The sequence below is a fragment of the Halichoerus grypus genome, chromosome 4, assembly GCF_964656455.1.
Source record: "Halichoerus grypus chromosome 4, mHalGry1.hap1.1, whole genome shotgun sequence".
NCBI lineage: Eukaryota > Metazoa > Chordata > Mammalia > Carnivora > Phocidae > Halichoerus > Halichoerus grypus.
The window spans coordinates 132,406,572-132,429,633 of NC_135715.1; the positions used below are offsets into that span (position 1 = coordinate 132,406,572).

General features: G+C 39.2%; 1 protein-coding gene across 1 annotated transcript in view; it reads right to left on the reverse strand.

Annotated features, from left to right (window-relative positions):
- Positions 1-23,062, reverse strand: part of LRP2 (LDL receptor related protein 2) — a 195,627-nt gene that overhangs the window by 152,660 nt on the left and 19,905 nt on the right. Inside the window, exons 3-4 of the mRNA XM_078070026.1 lie at positions 7,557-7,664; positions 5,164-5,286 (exon numbers count right to left, since the gene is read on the reverse strand). Of these exons, the coding sequence (XP_077926152.1) occupies positions 5,164-5,286; positions 7,557-7,664 (231 nt within the window). The remainder of the gene's footprint in view (positions 1-5,163; positions 5,287-7,556; positions 7,665-23,062) is intronic.

Genomic DNA, 23,062 nt, shown 5'->3' on the forward strand with positions numbered 1-23,062 from the left:
TTATCAAATTTGCCTCTAGATAAAACAGATCAAATCTAAGGAATTGATGCTGCAAGCATCATGTGAATGCTATTCTGTAAGCCTGGAGCAGAAATTATCATGGGATTTTTCAACTGTCCACATAAAAAGAAAACATTTGGGGAATGGGGAAAATGTGATAGACTGAAAATAATCATAATCATCAAATGGAAGAAAAAAATTTTCCCCTGAATTTTTACAGAGTTTCCTATACTTCTATATAGTAAAGATACTTAGGTTCAGCAAAATTTGGTTTTCTGATGAAATTATGTATCTGTTAAGCGGTGTGCCATCATCTAAACATAAGAAAAACCTTTCTAAAAGACAAGTGGATAATTAATCACAGCTTTATAGAGTTGACACTTGAAGATTCAAACATATAAAGGTTACCATGTGATAAGACATTAAAAACTATCCATAATTACCACCCTTTTCCATGCTTAATTGATTATACCTTTCACGTCATCTTGTTCCTTCTTTCTGTTTAATAAAATGATCTCATTATGAATGTGTTATGTAATTCTTGAACAGCAAACAAGATTTTTCCAATCGGTCAATTTCTGACACTCTGACAGTATAATTTCATATTTTCTCCCAGTACCTTATATTAATAAAATTAGAATGAAACAACTTTTCTAGAAGTCACTTAAATGTCTGAGTTCTGCCCAAAGCTGACCCAATTTTATCTAAATTAAGGCTAAAAAGATTAATACTTCCTCATTAAATTCCCCTATAATTTACTTAAGTATATATTGCCAATTTCCACATAAAATTAAAGAACTTTTTTTATTTCCAAAAAAGGCAAGTCATGAGTATTTTCAAACAAAATATGAAGAAAAACTAAATCAAGTGCCAATATTATTTTAAGTATCTTGGCTTTCTTCTTAAACTGAAGCCCAAAGCAATTCTCTATTTTGAGCTTAAGATTTCAAAGGGGTTTATGAGGGAGCAATTAAAAGCTCATTCAAACATAGAGAAATGATAAATTAAAATTATATGGATCCATCAACCAGTCTGATGCCAGAATTCACTTATTCACTCATTACATAAACATCTACTGAGGGCCTATTACATGCCACAAAGTACACCAACAATGGGAATACAATGATGAATGAGGCACAGTCCCTACCCTCAAGGAGCTCATAGTTTTCTATGAAACATTTCAAGAATTAATTAGAAAACAATATAGGCACCCAAGGAACTAATTATAGAAGGATCAAGGAGGAATGCCTAATTCACTCTGAGGTTAAGAGTGTGAACAGGAACAGCTTCCTTTAAGAGGTAACACCTCACTGGGTCTTACAGGAGAAGCGGCTAGGTAAGCTAGGTCAAAAAAAAGGACTGTCTAGCAACAAGCATTCAGGCAGCATGCACAGAGGTCAAAGAGGGGCACAGCATATGCCCAAGGGAATTACAAGCACTGATGTGACCCCACATGGCAATTTCAAGGCATGAATGGCCAAGTAGTAGACATGGAAAAATAAGCACCAGCCATATCTTAGAAGCCACTGTAAACCATGTTAAGGAGTTGGAGCTTTCTTCTTGGGGTGATATACACCAAAGAGTTTCAGGGTTTTAGTCAAATCTTTCTAGTATCAGTGTCAGGGAGAACCTGAGGAGGCACAGGACTAGAGGCAGGGAGGCCACTCCAGAGGCTGCTGCAGTCACCCAGATAAGAGATTGCTGGCAGTAACAACATAAATGGGAAAGAGGTGAACTTTAGAGGTGTTAGGCCAGAGTTGCTGACTAAATATGGACAGAAGAATCAAGAATAATTCCAAATTTCTAGCTCTAGTGCCTAAGAGATTGTGATTTCCTTTCCTTGCTAATTGATTACATCTTTAATGTCACTGACAGCCATCTTTATATTTCCTCTAATAAAATGCCTTCATTATGAAATATGTTTCTTAACATTCTAGATTAACAAGGAAAATGGCCTTGATCTGCCTATTTCTAATAGTTTGAGATTGATGTTATATTTTCTGCTAGTGTCTTATATATAAGTGAGTTAATTTTATTTCTAAAGATAATTCACGTGGACCAGCAAATATAGAAGGAAAAACCTGGTCAGGGGAGAAGATTATTAACTCCACTTGGGACACCTTGAATTTGAAGCATCCTGGAGATCTCCAACAGGCAGTTGAATATACAAGACTGAAGTGTGGGCAAGAAATCTGGGTCATAAGCATAGATTTGGGTATCATCAGCCTATCCAGGGTTATTGAAGTCATAAGATTGGTTGAAATTATCCTGGAAAAGTGTAGAGTAAGAGGAGTTGCTAAGTGCAGGGCTCTGAGCTCACGGGCTAGGCAGAAGAGGAAAACAAAATGGAACGATCAAAGCAGTTCAGAAAAGAACCAGGAGAGTGAGGAGTCATGGCAGCCAAGGTAGTAGTGTCAAGAAGGAGAGAGTGATTGTCTGAGTCAAGTGCAACAGAAAAGTCCATCCAAGGATGAAAAAGGAAAAGTGTCCACTCTACTTGACAATCAGAAGTTCTCTGGTGACCTTAGTGAACATAGTGGTGGCACGGTCTGTAGCTAAAGGATGTCTAATAAAGAATTTTATATCATTAAAAATCCAAGAATTAGGGGTGCCTGGGTGGTTCAGTTGGTTAAGCGTCTGCCTTCAGCCCAGGTTGTGATCCCAGGGTCCTGGAATCAAGCCCCACAACAGGCTCCCTGCTGGGCAGGGAGTCTGCTTCTCCTTCTCCCTCTACCCCTTCCCACACTCATTCTCATTCTCTCTCTCTCAAATAAATACAAAATCTTTTTTAGAAAATGCAAGATTTACCTTATGAAATCCATTGTCATTTAAAATGGTATGTAACATTGCTTATAAATTACTGTGATAAAGTTTTCTCCAGTCTCTTTTCCCAAGCAGTTCTCCTTAGGAGTTTGTATCCCCTCTGCAAAGTATTATTATTAGCAAGGGGTCATCCACTACACTGTATCACAATCTACCGCTCAGCTTTCTTCCTACTTTGTGTGGGAAGCAAGAGAAAATGGAACCAAAAATGGCCTATCTAGCCAGAAGATAAATAACCCATCATTCATTAATTCATTCAGTACCCATTTATCAAGAACCTACTATCTGCTAGACAAAATAACAAGTCTTAGGGATTAAGCCAAATAAAGCCTAGTCACTGCTCTCCAGAGATTCACAATCTAGCCCCATCCTGTTCCCACTGAGTACTCACTATCTGCAGGTCATCCCTTCTTTCCCCTAGGACCTTTGAGGGGCTAGAGAGAAAATAGTATTGGCCAGATAGATTTCCTACAAACAAAGGTTTTTTCCTGTGCCCTACTATGCCTGACGGTTTTAATTCCACCGTTCAGTACTTCTGAGATACCATCCCCCATCTCCCTCTTTCAGATCTGGTCTCCCCTTTTGCCATTCCACCTCACATCCTGACACATAACTGGACCTCATCTGGACATGCCATGCTCCTGGTTGGCCTTGATGAGCTCCCATCCACACCTCCCTCGGGATTTCATTTGTCACCACCACCACCCTCCACAGCCCTACATAGTTTGCTAGTTTCCCCCTAATCACTTTGTCCCAAATATCACCATCCCTTTGCTGGAAGACCAAAGACCATGACCAACACTGACAAGCCCTAACAGGCTGTTTAAGTATACAGTCTTCATTTTAAGTTTAAACTAAAGTTGAACTCATGGGTATTTTGAGAATTCTCTTTCTCAAAAGACCCTTGGCCTGACTGAAAAGAGTTCACACTCAATGCTGGACTCACAAGTCCTGGGCTAAATTCCAAGCTTTTATAAATGTATCCAGGACCTACTGAAGGCCACGGAATCTCCACTGCTAGTCATATAGTGACTAAACAAGTTCTCACATGAAGTAGTCATCAAAAACATCTGTTTCTTCTTTGATCTTTGTGGGCAATGACTGTAAAAATGCCAACAGGATCTTGGCTGACATCTTAAAACTCAACACAAAGTGGTGATAGATGTCCATGATTTGTGGGATGTGCATTTAATGAAACAGAATGTGCGGGAGGCTCAAAGTTAATTGCCATGCAATGATCAGAGCTAGCCTCTTTTCACAGGACAACTGGGGTCAGGAGCCTGAGGTGGTTCCTTATAGTCTGATATCTTCTCTCCAATTTCCATCTCAGTCCAACCTAGACTTCTAAAAGGTCTTTGGTTTTTTACTTGGGGGTTTTTTGTTGGGGGGTATCATTTAAAAAAAAAAAAACCACAGGGAAAGGATATCATGTTCTCTCTTCTAGATCTTCAAATTAGGATTATAGGGATGTGAAATCCAGGACTTCTACAGCCTTCATGCAATCACAAAAAGCCAGCAGGCTGAAGACGGCAGAGCAGAAAAGTGGGAGAAAACTGGCTGATGTTATTGAACTGGGAATTAATCAACCCTGGAACAACACTACATTTAGGCTTCTTATTGTGTAAGATAATAAATTCCCCTTTTGCTTAACTTTTTGGAGTTGTGTTTTTCATTCTTTGCAGCCAAATACATCCTCATTGATACAGGAATAATTTTAAATTATATAAATATCCTTAACAGAGAAAGCAAAAGAATGATACACATGGCATATTTCTCATATGCTGCCATCTTACATTTCCCCAAGATGACTCTCTCGTCCAAATTATTTAAGCCCATTTCAAACTCTTTTTCCAGTTTGAGCCCAAAGAAATTAGAATTTAAGAGTTTCTTCCAGTTTACTGTCCTGAACCCCCTCAATGTCCAGGAATGCAGCAGCTGCCAAGGTCCTCCTGATTGCTGCCATCTTCCTTCTTGTTGCAGCTCATCCCATGCAGGCTGTACCCACAGTCACTGAGGCAGCAACCAACACTGCCTCCAACAGACCTAGCTATGAGCTCCATTTCCACTTAATCAAAAAGAAGATAGTTTAATACTGAGGCCAAAGGGATAGAAGGTTTCGATGCAGAGTGCACTGCAGGTGCAAAAGGAGCCATCCCACTGCCAACCACACAAATGAAGACCCCACCTATAGATATCAATAAATGTATCCTAGACATAGGATCCCCTGTCATTTAAGTTCCAACTCAGCATTTATAAATCATCCCATTGTTATTGCATCTGTAACAGGTTAGATTTTAGGTTTCCAGGAGGCCAAAACAAAATCCCTCTATAAACACTTACGACAATGCTGATGTTCATCTGAGCCATCCTCACAGTCCTGGTCACCGTCACACTCCCAGAAGTTAGGGATGCATAGACTTTCACCCTGACATAGGAATTGGTCCGACTTGCAAGAAGGCGGAGCTACAATAAACCAGAAAAGGACTCATTATGTCAAACATCCACCCTACTATACCAACAAGCAATGCTTATTTCAAAAGAATCTATGTCAACTCCTGCTTAATATATTTGATGGCAAACAGTAATTCTATACAACAGTCTGTGGACTCTAATCAGCATTCAATGCCAAATAATCTCAGCAATGGCCTCACGACAAACTGATGATCCAAAGCAACACAAAAATACAAATAAAACAAACAGCCAAAACACATCCATAGAAAGCCATGACAAAAAAATATTAAATTTGGGCGCCTGGGTGGCTCAGTTGGTTAAGCAACTGCCTTCGGCTCAGGTCATGATCCTGGAGTCCCTGGATCGAGTCCCGCACCGGGCTCCCTGCTCGGCAGGGAGTCTGCTTCTCCCTCTCACCCTCCCCCCTCTCATGTGCTCTCTCTCATTCTCTCTCTCTCAAATAAATAAATAAAATCTTTAAAAAAAAAAAATATTAAATTTTAAATTTAGATAAAAATTAACCATGAGTTATTGTTAAATTATTTGAAATGTTTTGTAATAACCAATTGCAAAGCATCATGATGAATTGAAATTAAAAAACATGAGACTTGGAAAAGAAGACCCAGAATCGAATAATTATTTTTTCTACAATTTTCTTGCCTTATGATCTTTGGCAGGTTCTCTGAGCTCCCATGTATGCACCATAAAATGGGGACTATAGTTATCTCATAGTTTGCTAAAAAAATCAGTTAAATAATGTATGTGCAAGTACAGTATAATGTTAGTTGCTATCTCTATTGTCATTGGTACCATTGCCATTGTCATTGTTCTGGAACATTGTTATTACATTTTACATTAACAGTTTCTAAAGAGATGTTGGTGTAACTATTCATTTATTCCTCTAACCCAGAACACCCATTTCTTGCTTTTCTGCTCCTAGTGTTTAACCTAAAATGAACTTGGGAAGCCCAGAGGAAGTGAATGGATAGCACATAACCGTGTCTCTACAAATAGAGCTATTTCCTTGCTCAAAACGTGATTCACAGACTGGCAGCATTAGCATCACGTGGGAGCGTGTAGAAATGCAGAATCTCAGGTCCCACTCCAAACATGGATGCAAAACCTGCACTTTCAAGCTCCCCAGGTGCTCCACTTATGCGTGCATGAAAGTTTGAGAAGTACTGTATAGACCTATTCCCCATCCTTCTCTCATTTTCAAATGCATCGTGATCCAAATGACACATCAAAGTTTGTTCCGTTGTGCCACCGGATGGCCAACAATTCAAAACAAATTAATTTTTCACCTGATTTCTTGGGTTTTGGATGATAACCCTTGTCATTCACAAATCAGAATGAATGAAATTGCAGGAGTGCAACTGATCACATACAGCCAGCTAAGAAAGCAATAGATGTTAAGGGTTGGGATTTGTGCAGGAAGGAGGCCTTTAATGGATGATTTAACTTCACTATGCTTCTGTTTCCTAATCTGAAACCTGCCTCAGAATACTGAGAGAACTAAATGAAGAAATACATGTAAAAGTGATTTTATAATTAGTTAAACTTTGGGTTTACAATACTATTGTGCTTTTAACTATAATTTTTTGAGGTTCTGAAAAGTCCGATGGATTTCATTCTTTTTTTAATTTTATTTTATTTACATTCAGTTAATTAACATATAATGTGTTATTAATTTCAGAGGTAGAGTTCAGTAATTCATCTGTTGTATGTAACACCCAGTATCATTACATCACGTGCTCTCCTTAATGCCCATCACCCAGTTATTCCATCCCCTCACCCCCTCCCCTCTAGCAACCCTCAGTCTGTTTCCTATGGTTATGAGAACTGTAATGTTTTTTAAATATAAAACCACACTAGCCTCTTCTGTGATCTTTTTGTGTAATTCGCCTAACTTACACTACATCCTTTATACAAAAACAGACTCCTCCTTGAATTACAAATCACAGTTGGTGCACAAAATTTCCAGAGTGAATAATCTGAAATAGGCTTATAGGCTTCAGAAAACTACTCACAAATTTGTTTCAATATCAAGGTCATGGGCTAAGGGTTAAGACAGAAACTGATGTGAACCAAACCCCTTCCTCAAAAGGGACTAACAGAATCATTAATGCCATCAGTTCTCTTCAACCACAGAGATCTCAGAAATGAGCCCAGTCCCGAATCTATCACTAAAGGCACAACTCCTTGTCTTTGGTTCAGCTGGATTCACCCGGAAGCACTTCTGTTACTTGAAATAGAGCTTAGCCCAGCCCCTCCTCACTTACGGCAGCCAATTTCATCCGAATCATCCAAGCAGTCTCTGGTCCCATCACATCTCCAGGATGCAGAGATACACCGCCCATCTTCACAGCGGAAATGCTCACTTCCACATTCTGCAACTCAACAAGCAAAAGAAAACCGGTTGAAAAACTTACCCAAACAGATATTTAACCAAAGAAATACAAATGTTTTATAAAAATGAAAAATTATGCAATGAATTAGCCATCAAAGGAATGTGGATTATTTAAAAAATTAGGAAAACATTTTTATAATGAATATTGTATTATCCATTTCAGAGTCTGCAGGAAGAGGTCATTTCTGTACAAGGCTGACTAGAGTGTACCTTACTGTAACCAATCTAGAAAGAAATTTGACAGCATGTATCTTGCTTTTTAAGAGTGCTTCTCCTTAGTGCTTTTATTTTTAAAGATTTTATTTATTTGTCAGAGGGAGAGAGAGTGCACAAGCAGGGGGAGTGGCAGGCAGAGGGAGAAGTAGGCTCCCCGCTGAGCAAGGAGCCCGATGCAGGACTCGATCCCAGGACCCTGAGATCATGACCTGAGCCAAAGGCAGATGCTTAATCGACTGAGCCACCCAGGCATCCCTTAGTTCTTTTATTTTTAGGTATTTTTCCCCCTAAGGAACTAATCAGAGAATTAGACAAAGATTTATGTATGGAGATTTTAATCACAACATCACAATAAATTGCAAACTTTCTAGATGTTCAATAATAAGGATAAAATTTCCTTATATCTTTATTTTGACATATTAAGAACTCATTAAGATGGTTATGTAGAACTTCTAAGTGATTTAGATAAATTTATAATATGAGGATGTATAATTTTACCTATAACAGAGTTACGTATGGAGAAAAAAAGTGTAGAAAAAGACCAGAATGTTAATGGTGGTTATCTCTGATAACATCATGAGTAATTTTCATTTGCTTGACTGTGCTTTTTCATTTTTTTCAGTTCCCTGCCCTTTATTTTTTTAAGTGCCCTCTTATTACTAAGTCATATATAGCAATTTATAGTTCTTCATTCTTAGATTCAGACCAATATTTTGGCTTTTTGTTTAACTACTCTGTAAGATACCAGATCTGTCAGCTCATCTCTGCAAACAAACAAACAAAAAATTTTTAAGCCAAAAAAACAAACAAAAAAATCTCTGCACCCAACCGGAGTGCACAAATTTGGCCCCCAAAGTTACTACATTCCCAAGTAGCAGTGATATCTCCTAGTGATACCAGAAAGAGAACATAACTTAAATACGTTTATTTCATTCAACCAATATATCCAGCAATTTTCCTAGGTCTCCCCAGGGGACTAATTTGGCAGTTGGAAATCCTCCAAGTTTCCCCAAATATTTGACCAGTGACTTCCCCATGTATTATGTGCCAAGTAGGAAATTTTTTTAAAGAGAGCAGCCAACCATCAGCCCAACTTGGAGAAGACTCAAAATTATTCTTTCACAAGCCCAACGTGGTAGAGGAGTAATCTGGGGGGTTGGAAGAATACACTTATTTTCCCCATGTATTTAAGCAATCATGCTAAATTACCTATTTCAGTTATTGGCTAATTAACCCAAAATTAGGTAAATATACAGATCGATTATCTACTCCTAAAATAAATAAACAATGTGCTATCCTGACTTGTGTAAATGCAGGCATATCAACACCATGACATAAACATAGTTAAGTGATCTATTCCTAGGGGATATAGGCTACTTTGTTCATGGAATGTTCAAATCTGATTGTCTGGTAGTGACATCCTGATTTATAATGTATGCTGCAAATGGTCAGAAACTTCCCTTGGCTAAATGGTGGTACCGAGTGGTACAGGAATACGTACACCCAAATACCTTCTATAGACTAATGCACGATGGTGGTTGGTGGTGCAGGTCTGGGGTTGGTGGTGCAGGTCTCTTATCAACTACCTTTAAAACACAACAACCTCCCTTGCAAAAATGCCCCTAAGGAATGTACAAATTCACTCTGGAATCCCAGAACTTCTCATTGGATTTTGTTCTACAAAGCAATATTTCCATGGGAGATTAGGGGCTTTGGAGGTTTAGCTATTAACACAACATATATTAAATCACTTTTATCAATTAGGTCTATTGTTAGTAATCCACATAATACATTTGTAAGTTCAGTACCTTTGTCTCCCTTAGTATCGAATAATTTCTGGTTGAAAAATTATAACAATCTACAGGTCAGTCTACTTACAAAGAGTTTCATATTGCTATGAAAAAAAGAAAAGCATAAACTTAGAAACTGAGTAGAGAGAAGAAAATAAATTCTCAAAACAACTTATTGCCAGTTATAACATATGTTCAATTCTTAAGCAACTTTTATTACAAGTCAAATTTTCTTTTTTATTTTTGCTAAAATATGAAGTTAAACACATCATAAAAAGAACACAAAATAGATACCCAAAAGTCATTTTTTAAATTATTTCAAAGTCAATTACATAAAACACATAAAAAATGAAACTGATAAGGGAAATTTTTCAATTAACTCTTCCTAGTTAGTGTTTTTTCACATTTGATCTCCCAGATATTCAATTATCTATAGTAATATATCAAACTCAATTTATTCAATGTATCAACAGATCCATGATAATTCATCTGTCAAATTCACCTTTTCAATATTCCCTTCCATGCCTGTTATAACTCCCAAATGACTATTGTTTGGAAATACCTCTCCAGAAAAAACAAACTGATTGCTGGGTGGCCTCCCAGCAATCAAGCAAAATGCTCCACTGGTGTCAGAAGCCTGTCATTCATTTTATTATAAAGGGAGTATGTGCTATTTAAAAGCAACTACTAGTAAAAAGCTCTGGGTCACATCTAATAACAATTGCAGGTGCCCCTGATTTCAATTGAGCTGTATGCACTGTATTTGTTTTGTTTTGTTTTAAATAAGTAGCCTTTACTCTCAACCCCACCAAAGGTATCTACACCTTATTGTTTAATAATTTGAAGTCCAAAAAAGCAGGGAGAGGGATTTCATACACTGGAGCTAAACAGTTTGTGGAGAAAAAAAAAAATCTAAATAGAGCAAAATTAACATTTTTTTTCAACAAATGGTCTCTAAACATCCATATCCAATCAATCCAGTTTTAACCTAGAGATAATTTTGCAAACATGCCTGGGTGGCTCAGTTAAGTGTCCAACTCTTGATTTCAGCTCGGGTCATGATCTCAGGGTTGTGAGATCGAGCCCTGCATCAGGCTCCATGCTGGGAGTGGAGCCTGCTTAAGATTCTCTCTCTCCCTCTGCCCCTCCTCCCTCTCTCTCCCTCTCTCTCTCTCTGTCTCTCTCCCCCACCACCCTAAAAAAAAAAAAAAAACTTTTGTTAAGAACCAGGCAGCCATTGACAAGAAACCATTAAGACCAAATGAACACCCTACTTCCTCCACATTAGCCCTGGCCTTTTCCAAGAATCAAAACAGATGGTGCAAAGATGAAAAATACTCATGTGGCACATAAATGGCATGCACCATTCCAAGCATTTTGCCAACTTCAAGTCATTTAACTTCCATAACAACCCTATGAGATAGATGTCTTATTATGAACATTTCACAAAGAACTTGAGACACAGAGCAGTTTAGTAACTTGCCCAAGATCAAACAGCAAACGTGCAAAGCAAAGATTTGGACCTAACAGTTCTAGTTCTGGCACCTGTGCTATAATGACCACTGCTCTGGTTTCCCTTACACCAAAGAAACAAAAAAGAGAAAGCAAAAAGGAAAAGAAAAAAATTATTTCACGAAGCTCAAGAATGAATGTAAAAATTTGACTTTTTTCCGAAGTTGCTATCCACATTAACTGAATTCGTGAACTGGGCTCGTGTGGAATCCATACCACCCCATATGCTCATATAATTCACATAAAAATTCTTGGGCTTGGGGCGCCTGGGTGGCTCAGTTGTTAAGCATCTGCCTTCAGCTCAGGTCATGATCCCAGCGTCCTGGGATCGAGCCCCATATCGGGCTCCCTGCTCAGCAGGAAGCCTGCTTCTCCTTCTCCCTCTGGCCCTGCTTGTGCTCCCTCTCTCGCTGTCTCTCTCTCTCTCTCTGTCAAATAAATAAATAAAATCTTTAAAAAAAAAAAATTCTTGGGCTTAGGAAAATTTGCTACAATCCAAAGCAACCCAGGGACATCAAAAAAAGAGGTTCAATCTCTTCAAGAAAAATTATATTAGACATAGGAATAAACTTGTTTTCCAACCTTTTAAAGCCCCAAACTGGAGAAAAACAAGAGTAATCTTTTCTTCGTAAAGAGCCATATCCCAAGCTTCCTGGTCTAAGTGTTGGACTAAGAATGTGTTAAGATATTAGAGAAACAGTTAATGCCTACAGGAAGGAAGAAGTCATTTGTTTTTCCAGTACAGGGAACAGTACTGAATTAAGTACACTACTTCTGTATTCTTTACAGCCTCTAGCACAGTGCTAGGCACATGTGGGATAGTCAATGCATATTCATCAGGTAATGAAAATTCCTCTTCCTAAAATTCAGCCTCTTGGTATCATTATATATATAAAACCATTACATACATAAAACCATCAAGGCAAACTATAACACTTTATTAAGACTTTGTCTGCTATCTCAAATCCACAGAAAGGAAAATGAAATCTGGAATAATTTGAAATTACTTGAAAGAGGAATGCCCAGAAGTTTAAAAAAGAAGAAAATTACTGAGTCACATTTAAAGGTTTGATTCTTTTACCCTTTTCTAGTGAGAGTTTCTTTTTTCTCTCATAAATTCTTTTCTCAAAAGAGAAAGGCAAGTCGTAGTCAATGGAACATTGTCCAAAGTTAACAGAGTAAGGTAATTTCGATGGCAAATCCTATTTTCCTGTTAGATCCTCTTAACATGTGCTGGTCCTCCCAGACACTTGGTCTACCTGAGGAGGTGCATGTGCTCTTTTTAAAGATATGTCATATTAAATTACCTAACATTTTAATAGTCCTGCCTTCACTGAGCTCAAAGAAGCAAATGTAACATGAGGCAATTCCTTAATTCATCCATAATTCTTACTTTACTTTTTCTGTACTTGATTTTTATTCCCTTGACATACTTTTGATGTTTCTAAGTTGGGTGATGATTCCCTACAATTCTCACACCTTATCCACACCAACAAGGCCTGTTACCTTCAAAGACTGAGAGTCACTTGCTTATTTCCAAAACTTTACACTGCAGTCATGACAGCCAAGCGTGACAAATTGTGCGGAACCCTGCTCTGCCTAATACCAACTGGTGGAATAGTCAAGGGCTCGATTGATGGAACTGAAACAAGATATACGCAGCAAACCAACCTACTATTCTCTTTCTGTGCAACATTCTAGCTGCCTGGTTTTCCTAACAGGTTGTCAAATAGGAGGCCAGAATTTTTTTATTTTTCTTTAACCCAGTTTACAAACCACTGAGCTGACTGTTTTTTCCAAATTACTGTTTCAGAGCCCTGATGTCTGATTAAAGCAAACCAACATTAAGAAGACGTTTCAGGAATTTAAGGACTTTGAAGCAAAACTCACAAAGCCACTTGATGAGTGATCATGTACACACATCATTTAAGTGCAGTAAAAAAAAAAAAAAAAAAGAACCAAAAGAATATGATGTCAGATTCACTGACTCACTAATGCCACAAAAAAAATTTATACCTACTATGTGCAGAACATGGTTCTAGGTCTTGTGGAAGAAACAAAGAAAGTTAAGATACGGTCCTTTTTTAATAGAGCTTACTAATTTATTGGGAATAAAAGTTATTTATATAATATAAATTAGCCATGTATTTTAAGTGTTTTCCATAGATTACCTCACTTATCATCACAACAACTCTGTGAAATAGTATTAATAGCCCCATTTCATAGATAAGGAGACTGAGGCTTGACCAAATCTCAACTAACTAGTAAGCAGAGGAACAGGGATTCAGACCTAGGTAGTCTGGCTCCAAAGCTTTGCCATATGACTGTAGATGATTTGGTTCCAAATATGCAGCACAGACAGTAAAAATCAACTCATCTCAAGGAGAAAAAAGCTAACACCACAAACTGGAGTAATTAGAGAAGGCTTCATGATGGAGAGTAAGACTGCACTGGGCCATTGTGGATGAGCAGGGTAAGCAAGGAGGAGGGACCAAACAATTTGAGGAAAGCCCAACATAGGTGAGGGCTTCATGGGCAGGCCTCCGCAGGACAAGTGCAAGGTACCTCTTGTGAGTGGAGTACAAGGTTGGGGAGATGGAGAATAAAGTACCATAAGTGTCAAGCAAAAAAGTGAGGTGATCAAATGAGTTGACTGTAGGAAAGCTTAGAGCTCACGCCAGTACCTGTGTTAGAACTAAAGGTGGCTCTGGGTAGATGTAAGCCTGGACGAGGGTACAGACTTTGGTCATGAGAAGGGTTTGGGGCTCCACTTCATTCCCCAGAAACTGAGCCCCAGCATGAATGAGCTCAGTGAGTAAGCTGGTCAGTGGTTCACCAAGAGGCTGCTAGCAGATGGGGCACCAGGTGGCTCAGTCGGTTAAGCCTCCGACTCTTGATTTTGGACCTGATCTCAGGGTCATCAGATCGAGCCCCGCGTCAAAAGCCCCCATCTCCCGTCACGCTCAGCGGGGAGTTGGCTTGAGATTCTCTCCCTCTCCTTCTACCCCTCCTCCTGCTCATATGCTCTCTCTCTCTCTCAAATAAATAAATCTTAGCAAGAAAAAAAAGAAGCTGCTAGCAAAGATGGGTCTCATCTTGCAGCCCCTCCAGCTGCCCAGGCCTGGTCCACTTGCATGACAAATGACCAGCAGGTTCTACAGGTAGCCTAGCGTCCTTTCCCCACCAAGCTGAATGTTTCTGAGCATGCAACCTACAGAATTTAGAAATATTTGCTTCATAATTTTTAAAAAGTTCCTTTTCAATGACCGAAAGCCAGCAGAATAATGCAATGCACCATCAGAGTAGCCTCTCAATCTGAGAAGTGGGAAATTGTTTCCACCTGTTCTAACTGAGCAACTCCCCATTTTCATGTAAACATGAGCTACCTGCCTTCCTCCCCTGCCCTCTAGTCTCTCACGTTCCACTTCATTTTCACTGAGCCCCTTCTGTCCTGACAATCGGACTAACCATCAACACTGCAGAGCATTACAAATAAAATCACACTTCTCAGGGGTTCTGGAGAGGACACAGTTGGCATTTAGAGTGGGACAAGTATTTAACTGCCCTGGGCAAAGCAGGATGTATAGCATCTCTGGCCCCCTTATGTAAAATGCCAGTAGTGCCCTTCCCTGGGGTTACTGTGACAATAAAGAACAGCCCCACACATGTCCAAACATCCCTTGAGAGTGGCGGTACCACTCCCACTTGAGAACAACTTAGAACCTGTAAGCAGCTTGGAGATTCAGAGCTCAAAACATCTTAACCCACATGAAAGAGATCTTCTAAGAAAACTCCTATAATAAATTCTTTCCTTCTAAAGATAATAAAACTTCTTAAACAGCAATCCCACTCCCTCCCACCCAGCAATAAGACAGCCTGGGATTGGGCAATAGCATGCTGCAGCTCCTAGTACCAGCAACTTGAAATGAACTCCCCTGGGAGTGTGATAAAGAATCTAAGTTCCAGGGAGGCCTGCTTCACCCTGGAATGTTCCACGGTGGGTCCACAGGCTTATCCATTCAGGGGTGGGGGGAGTCCCACAGAAAAAAAATAAGCCAAAAATCTGAAAGCCTCAAGCAGTTCTTCATTAATGTAAAAGGATCGCTGTCATGAAAAACAAAAGTCATAGACCCACGTGTTTATGGGGCAAACTTTCCCCACTGGTATAATTTTCATAACAAAAAATAATTTCTTCAAATGTCCTCTCCCAATCCCTGCCACATACACTTAAAATTTTTTAAATAAAATATAAACTGGCAATCACATGAGTGCCTAAAACATTCAAAAGAATCTCCAAGCTTTTACCAAGAACACTCAGCAATGAAAACTTGTTGTCAGCCGGTACCAAAACCCAGACCCTGTGTTGGTGTTACACTTTTCTGTACTTCCCCACATCATTCATGTAGTACTTTCGCTATCAGCTAAGTCACTGAGGTTCCTGTGGATGGACTCCTCCCCCACCTGGAAGAAAACTAAGCCTAAGACCTTCATCCCCACTCCCTCCCAAGGGACTGACTGGTTATCTACCTCTTTATTGGCCAAAGAGCAACACTTACAGGATGCTATAAAGAACACTATCCAAACAGAAGAAAATTTAAAATAGTCGTCTCCTCGGGTAAGTAAGGAACTAATGAATCAAACTATACATAAGAAAAGAGTAAAACACACTTCAGCACTTAATAATTTAACAGGCCTTGTACAAAACCTATAAATCACCCTGATTTAAGTGCTGATTTCCAACCCCAATTGCCCAAAGTATTCCTATATGGCTTCATGACTAGCAAATGTAAATTACTGGAAAATGGCTGAATGGAATCAAACACTAAAAAAGAAAATAAGCACTTGTGAGAAATAAGGGACTACACACACCTGCAGGCAGGCAGCTTTCCTGCCTAAGGCTTATAAACGGTGTGACAGACCCGCTCTCAACCCAAACACCACCGTTTATAGACAGCATCACACCAGGAAACCAGGGTTTTTCTGACTCATTAGGCCCAAGTGTTGAACCATAAATCAAATTGATAGAGATGTGTTAAAGCTGCAAGCATCAATGCTAATTTCATCATTTTAACAAGCAGATGAGATCACCAGGTTATCAAATGAACAATGGCTTGTTACTGGAAATTATGACAATAGCAGCAGAAGGAGAAATTGATTCCCAGTTGGTGGATTTAGTGATTCTCCAAGTCACAGACTGAATTAGTTCTAACTGCTACATAGGTCTTCTTGACTGAAGCATACAAACATTTTGCTGTATTCCTTCTCCCTTATTCCATGTTATTTAGGAACACTGAGGAGGGGTGTTAAGGTTAACAATCAGCATCCAGACAGTGAATTTAATGAGACCTAGCATCCTGCACCCTAATCTCAATTTGGTACAAAATGGAACTCATTATTATTTAGCTATGGCCCAAATCCAGACTGGACTAGTACATAATTGCTAAGTGGGTTTATAGGTCACAAATTTCATGCTAGGAACTAAATAACCTCTCATTCTAAATGTGTACATTTTCAGAAAGTACAGATCAGTTTATATAAAGTTTACGCTGAAGCAACCAATGCTTCCAGGTCAAAAAGCAAGTGTGTTGACAACTCTGATCAGGAATGTTGATGCTTACTGTAGGGCTCATTACACTGTTATTTACACAAGCACTGACTTTTATCGTAGTTCACATGTTAGGAGACCACCTGGGGTACACACAGGTATAACTCAACCTTGATGACTTAGCTATGGGCATGTCTGGTTTCTGCCAAGAAGAATTTTCTTAAACTCTTAAATACTGTGCAGCAAGAATGTGAAAATAATTCTACCAATAAGTTTAAAAGCCTGTTCTTAGGCAATAAGTACTGATAATTAATCATCTGGTAAACTGAAGTCAACATTTTTAATAAAAATATATCTTTTTTTAAAAAAATGGTTTTGTTGATGTTTTACACAGTATTTTTGTATTTTTTCCCTTTTAGTGACAAGTTACAGCTTAGAAAGAAATTTATAAGCGGAAGTTCAAAATTCTCCCACCATGACCTGATATATGAAAACTAAAGAACAGAAGAAGTAGATGAGATTAAGTGACCGAAAGAAGAGTGATGGCAACGTGGCAGGATTAGATTAAGATTCTACCATGAACAGAGCCCTTATTCTAAACTGTGAGTTCCTAATGGAAGGAAAAAATGCCTTTAATCCTAGTGCCCAGTACAGTACCTGCTAGTACCCAGATGATGCTCAATGAATTAACAGTATGTGACGCATTAGAATATATGGGTAAAGCCAAGATGATTTCAAAAAAATGATAAAAGCTTGAAGTCTTGATGATTTGTGGCCTTTGATAATGGATCCTGCTGTTTGGAGTCACTGTTTCTTCTGGTCTAGTTAACAATTCAACAATCATCTCCCATACTGACCTGGCATGAGAGACCAGAAAGACTCGAAGTTAACCCCAAATCCTTGGGAGCCTATGCATATGTTTGGGTCATTCTCTGCTTATTCAGTAAAGGATGGGACCCCGCATTATACAAAACATACATTTATATCCAGCACTACTCTGGAGTGGAAAAAGTACTCTGCACCCCGCCCCCCCAAAAAAAAGGCTGTAAGAACATCTGATTCCACAAATCAAAATTTGTAATTTTTCTTGTAAGATTTGCTAACACAACAGAGTCATGATTTTAGTCTCCCTACACAGAATCAAAGGTAGGGCTGACTTTGTTAACTTGGGAATCTATAAAATAGGATCTATTATATTTGCAAAGACTTTCACATTTGAATTAACTAAACTTCCTGTCTCCTCTGCTATATTGATCTTAAAGATTGAGCAAAAAGAATTTCAGGATATGCCTCACCAGCAGATTATCTGTTATACTAGCAGTCCCCTGGCCCTGGTTTGTTATGCCTGGGCTCAAGGAGCATTTATAGATCTCCAAATCACTTCCAGGCTCTATAAATGTCATCACTTTGTGTTATTATGTGATTACGATGACTTGAAACAACTCAATAGCTTATTGACACAGAACCAACATTATTATATTGTCTCCAACTGATACTTGTGTGTAATAAAATTGTGTCCGGGTTTCTGACTACATATGATGAATTTATAATCTCCTAATATTAAGAGCAGCTTAAGTAAAATTATAAGTCCATCTGCACTGATTGTCAGAAGCAGGAAAAACAATGAGGAGTGTATTTCCTAAGATTTTACCTAATCTGTATGATAAATATCATAAGTAATGACAGTAAAAAACCTACTGTCATTATAAATTTTTAACTATGCATTAAAATAAAATCTTAGAATTTTAATCCTGGAAAAAAGTAATGGTTCCAGTAATAAACTATACTAGAAAGTACATACAATAAAACCTTTACTGATATACAAGTAATTAAAACCATCATTTATTGGATTTTTGTCTATATTACACTTTTTTAAAAGGCAATCACAAAAAAATAAAACTGGTATTAGGGATTTGGTCAAAAAATAACAGTTTTTAGTTGACTGTCTCAATTCTAGAAAATGGGTATCTATGGTTACAGTCCTGAGACAATGAATGAGCTGATATTCATAATAACTCCTTAGATACTGCCATAATTAAAGAATATTTCAATTAAATTTAATAAGAAATTCAGATTTTACCAAAAAGAGCTAAAATAAGGTATTAATGGAGAAAACACTAGGTTAAGAGCCAACAGACACACATGGGTTTCAACCCTTGCAATAGTACTGACTGTCCCCACATCATTTTAAGTTCCGTGAGGGCAGGAACTATTTGTCTTACTATTGACTCTTCACTCAATAAATATTTGTTGCTTAACTGGCTTAGCTTGGTGGACTTGGATTTAAACTCTCTGATACACAGTTTCCTTCCCTGCAAAATTTCTGACCCACAAATCAGGTTCTGGTGAGGACTAAAGAGGTCCTGTAAACCACCAGCATAATGCTAGAGGTACAGCCGTCCTTCCATGAAGGCTGGTTCCCTCCTGGGTACTCCCACCCATCATCCAACTCAAACAGTCTAAGCAATAGAATACTCAGGGATCAATACCTCCACCAGATAAGAGATCTTTGTTCTGATTGAGAGAAACCTTCCAAACCCTGATCCACCTTGCTTATAGGAAGCTCAGCATTGAAAGCAAGGGAGGATGGTGGCTGCCTTGCCTCCTGCCCAAGAACAAATCATCCACTGGCCCAGTCTGGAGTCAAGGGCAAGACTGAAAATCAAGATTTATTCTAGGAAACAAAGGTCAAGGTAGACCCAAAACCAAGCCTGCCACTGTTTTTCTTTATGCATCTTTGTTTTCCTACAATGAGCATTTTTTTTTTATTATTTCTTCTATTTTAAAATCACTTGGAGGTTGGGCACCTGGGTGGCTCAGTCGTTAAGTGTCTGCCTTCAGCTCAGGTCATGGTCCCAGGGTCGTGGGATCGAGCCCCGCATCGGGCTCCCTGCTCAGCAGGAAGCCTGCTTCTCCCTCTCCCACTCCTCCTGCTTGTGTTTCCTCTCTCGCTGTGTCTCTGTCAAATAAATAAAATCTTTAAAAAATAATAAAAATAATAAAATCACTCGGAGGGCACGTTGTGCATGGAGCACTGGGTGTTACACGTAAACAATGAATCATGGAACACTACATCAAAAACTAACGATGTACTATATGGTGACTAACATAACATAATAAAAAAAAAATCACTCTGTTTCAGGTGATCCTCTGGAGTTTGTATGTGGAATACTATTAAGTGTATAATTTACACACACACACACACACACACACACACATACATACACTTGATGATAAATATAAAGGCTTTCCCAGGGGGCGCCTGGATGGCTCAGTCGTTAATCATCTGCCTTCAGCTCAGGTCGTGGTTCCAGGTTCTGGGATTGAGCCCGCATCGGGCTCCCTGCTCAGCAGGGAGCCTGCTTCTCCCTCTCCCTCTCCACCTGTTTGTGTTCCCTCTCTCACTGTGTCTCTCTGTCAAATAAATATATAAAATCTTTATAAATAAATGAATGAATGAATGAATGAATGAATGAATGAATAAAATAAAGGATTTCCCAGAGTGGACCTTGAATCATTATACTACACATTGACCTACCTTTTCAGAGTCATACAAGCTTTCCTACTGACCTCAGTTTATGCCTCTGTATATGGACATAAAGAAATTGAAGACGTAAAGAAATTCAGAATTTTAATCAACTGAAACTAAGCTAAAAAGCTTTCCATTTAAAAGTTCAGAAATTCTCCAGGTCCTAGGTTCAAAAGAAGGATCTTTCAAATTCTTCCTAAAAGTATTAAAATATTCATTATCCTAGTTCTCTAAACTTTCTCCTGTATAATAGAAAATGCTACAAAATGCAAATATACTCTTTGACTAAAATAATTTGTGATCATTCCTTTACACTACATTCAAAGGAAAACTTAAGATGATAAAGTTGTTACCTTCCAGTTGAATGAGAAAGGCTTTAGATAAAGCTGGATATCTGACCCTTCCAAAAAAAAGAATAAAATATCCCCGTGTCATGACCCCATCCTTAGGCTTCCCTGAGACCTTACCACCTTCCGAAGTATTCTCCACCTCACAGAGCAGAGGCTCCAAACTCAACTCAAGCCAACAAACGTGTATTGAAGCTCTGGTAGACCATTAATCTGTGTGCTCTTAAGGAGGCAGCATAACTGTCCGGACACCACCATAAAGACAACAAGCCCATAACAATCTGGCTCTCTTCGAGCGAACCAACACAACCATCCCATCTCCTGCCAGAAACTAAGTGAAGCCAGTTCTTTCCTGAGCAGCGTTATGTTCACTGTTTACTAAGAGCACTCAACACTTCACTAAGTTCGGTGGGTAAAGTTACAAAGGGGGAAAAGCAACTTAAACTTGAAAGGCTCTTCTGATAGTCCAGGAATGAGGCAATTAGGGCCTTATCTAGTTCAATGGTCCTGCCTCTGCTTCATTTCCCGCACTCTTGTCTAAAAATCCTTTCCTTCTCTGTCCCTTGGATCCCCATAATGTGGCTAGAGTTTTCATGGTTCTCGACCCTGACCCCCCAAATCTGCTCCCAGTGACTTATTAACAGCAAAGTTTAAGTGATTTTTAAAGCCCTTCCGTGGGTATTTGCACTCTCAGCAGAAAGTAGGAAGCCCTCAAGGAATGAATTTTCTAACTGTGGCATTTTAAGTATTCTCTAATGGTGCAAATACCTGCCTCTCCAGCTTGGTGGGGCAGATTTTTGGAGGATAAAATACCTTATCAGGGCTCCTAACATGGTACCACACAGGTGGTGGCGCGTGTACACGGCCAGCTTTACTGGTGCCAAAAATCTCAGTGGTGAGATAGCATTTTCCCATAAACGCACAGGCCAGTTAACATACAGTCAAAGGGCTTCCCAGGAGAATCTGGGGACATCTCTGCATCAGTGAATTTGTCTTAGATTACTCCGGGCTGAAGAAAAGGTCCTAAAGAAATATTACAAAAGCAATGATTCCAAAGGCCTAGAGAGACTCAAATAACAAATGAGCATGATTTATTGAAATACTGTTGTTTGGGTTCTTTTGTAAACTGAAACCCCTTACTCTACTGTTTGTAACTCAAAGAACTCCTACTGGAAATGCAAGATTTACCAGTTCCACCAATGTGGAACATATGTGTGCATGTGCCCGTGTACACATACACGTACATACACACAAGGAGGCCCAGTGTTACAAAGCTGGCTAATGAAGGAATCCAATCTAAGAGTATATATTTCCCTTCTTCCGTTCAGCCCAGTGTGTCTAAAAGCCAACAGCTATTCCTTAGAAGGTTAAGAGACAAAGTCGGAATAACCAGATAGAAGTGTGCTTGATAAAGTACCCTAAAAAAGGAGGGAGGAAGGGAAGACTGTTCAGAAGCCAAGGAACTTTCCAGAGGCAATCCCCTGGAGTCATACGGCCTGGGTACAAAGCCCAGCTCCATCTCTCTACCAACACTATGGCAGGCATGTTATCTATGCCTCAGTTTCCTCATCTAAAAATAGGATAATAAGAGCTCTTACTTCTAAGGTTAATATGAAGACAGAAAAAGGAGTATGAGCCTGGCCTAGCCTTACTAAGTGTTCAACAAATGTTCATCATTGTTACTATTTTTAGGCAAGTGTTTTCTGATCCTTTAAATCTAAGTGTCTACAGTCTAAGAATTCTCACTTCACCCTATGTGTGGAAATCATTTCTGACTCAATGACATTTTGAAAAAAGCCAAGCATGAAGTAAACAGAGGCCACGTCTGACAAGAGGAAAAATCCTGAGCTTCTGGCTGTATCACCACTACAACCATTAAGAAAGGGGGATTCTGGGGGCGCCTGGGTGGTTCAGTCATTAAGCGTCTGCCTTCGGCTCAGGTCATGATCCCCGGGTCCTGGGATCGAGCCCCGCATCGGGCTCCCTGCTCCGCGGGAAGCCTGTTTCTCCCTCTCCCTCTCCCCCTGCTTGTGATCCTGCTCTCACTGTGTCTCTCTCTGTCAAATAAATAAATAAAATCTTTAAAAAAAAAAAAAGAAAGGGGGATTCTGATGTAAAGAAACCAGAGAACAAGAGTATTTCTAACCTCAAAATCAGAGACTCACGGATGAATATGCACAGTAATAGATCTCTACTATGTAAGGCTGAAGGTTAAAAAAGACCTTAAAGTTGAATTCCAACATTCTGGTGGTGCCTGCTATATGCCTAGTTTCCTTCCTATCCCCTAGAATCATTTAAAACAGGCTTACCCTGGGGCGCCTGGGTGGCTCAGTCGTTAAGCGTCTGCCTTCGGCTCAGGTCATGGTCCCAGGGTCCTGGGATCGAGCCCCGCATTGGGCTCCCTGCTCAGCGGGAAGCCTGCTTCTCTCTCTCCCACTC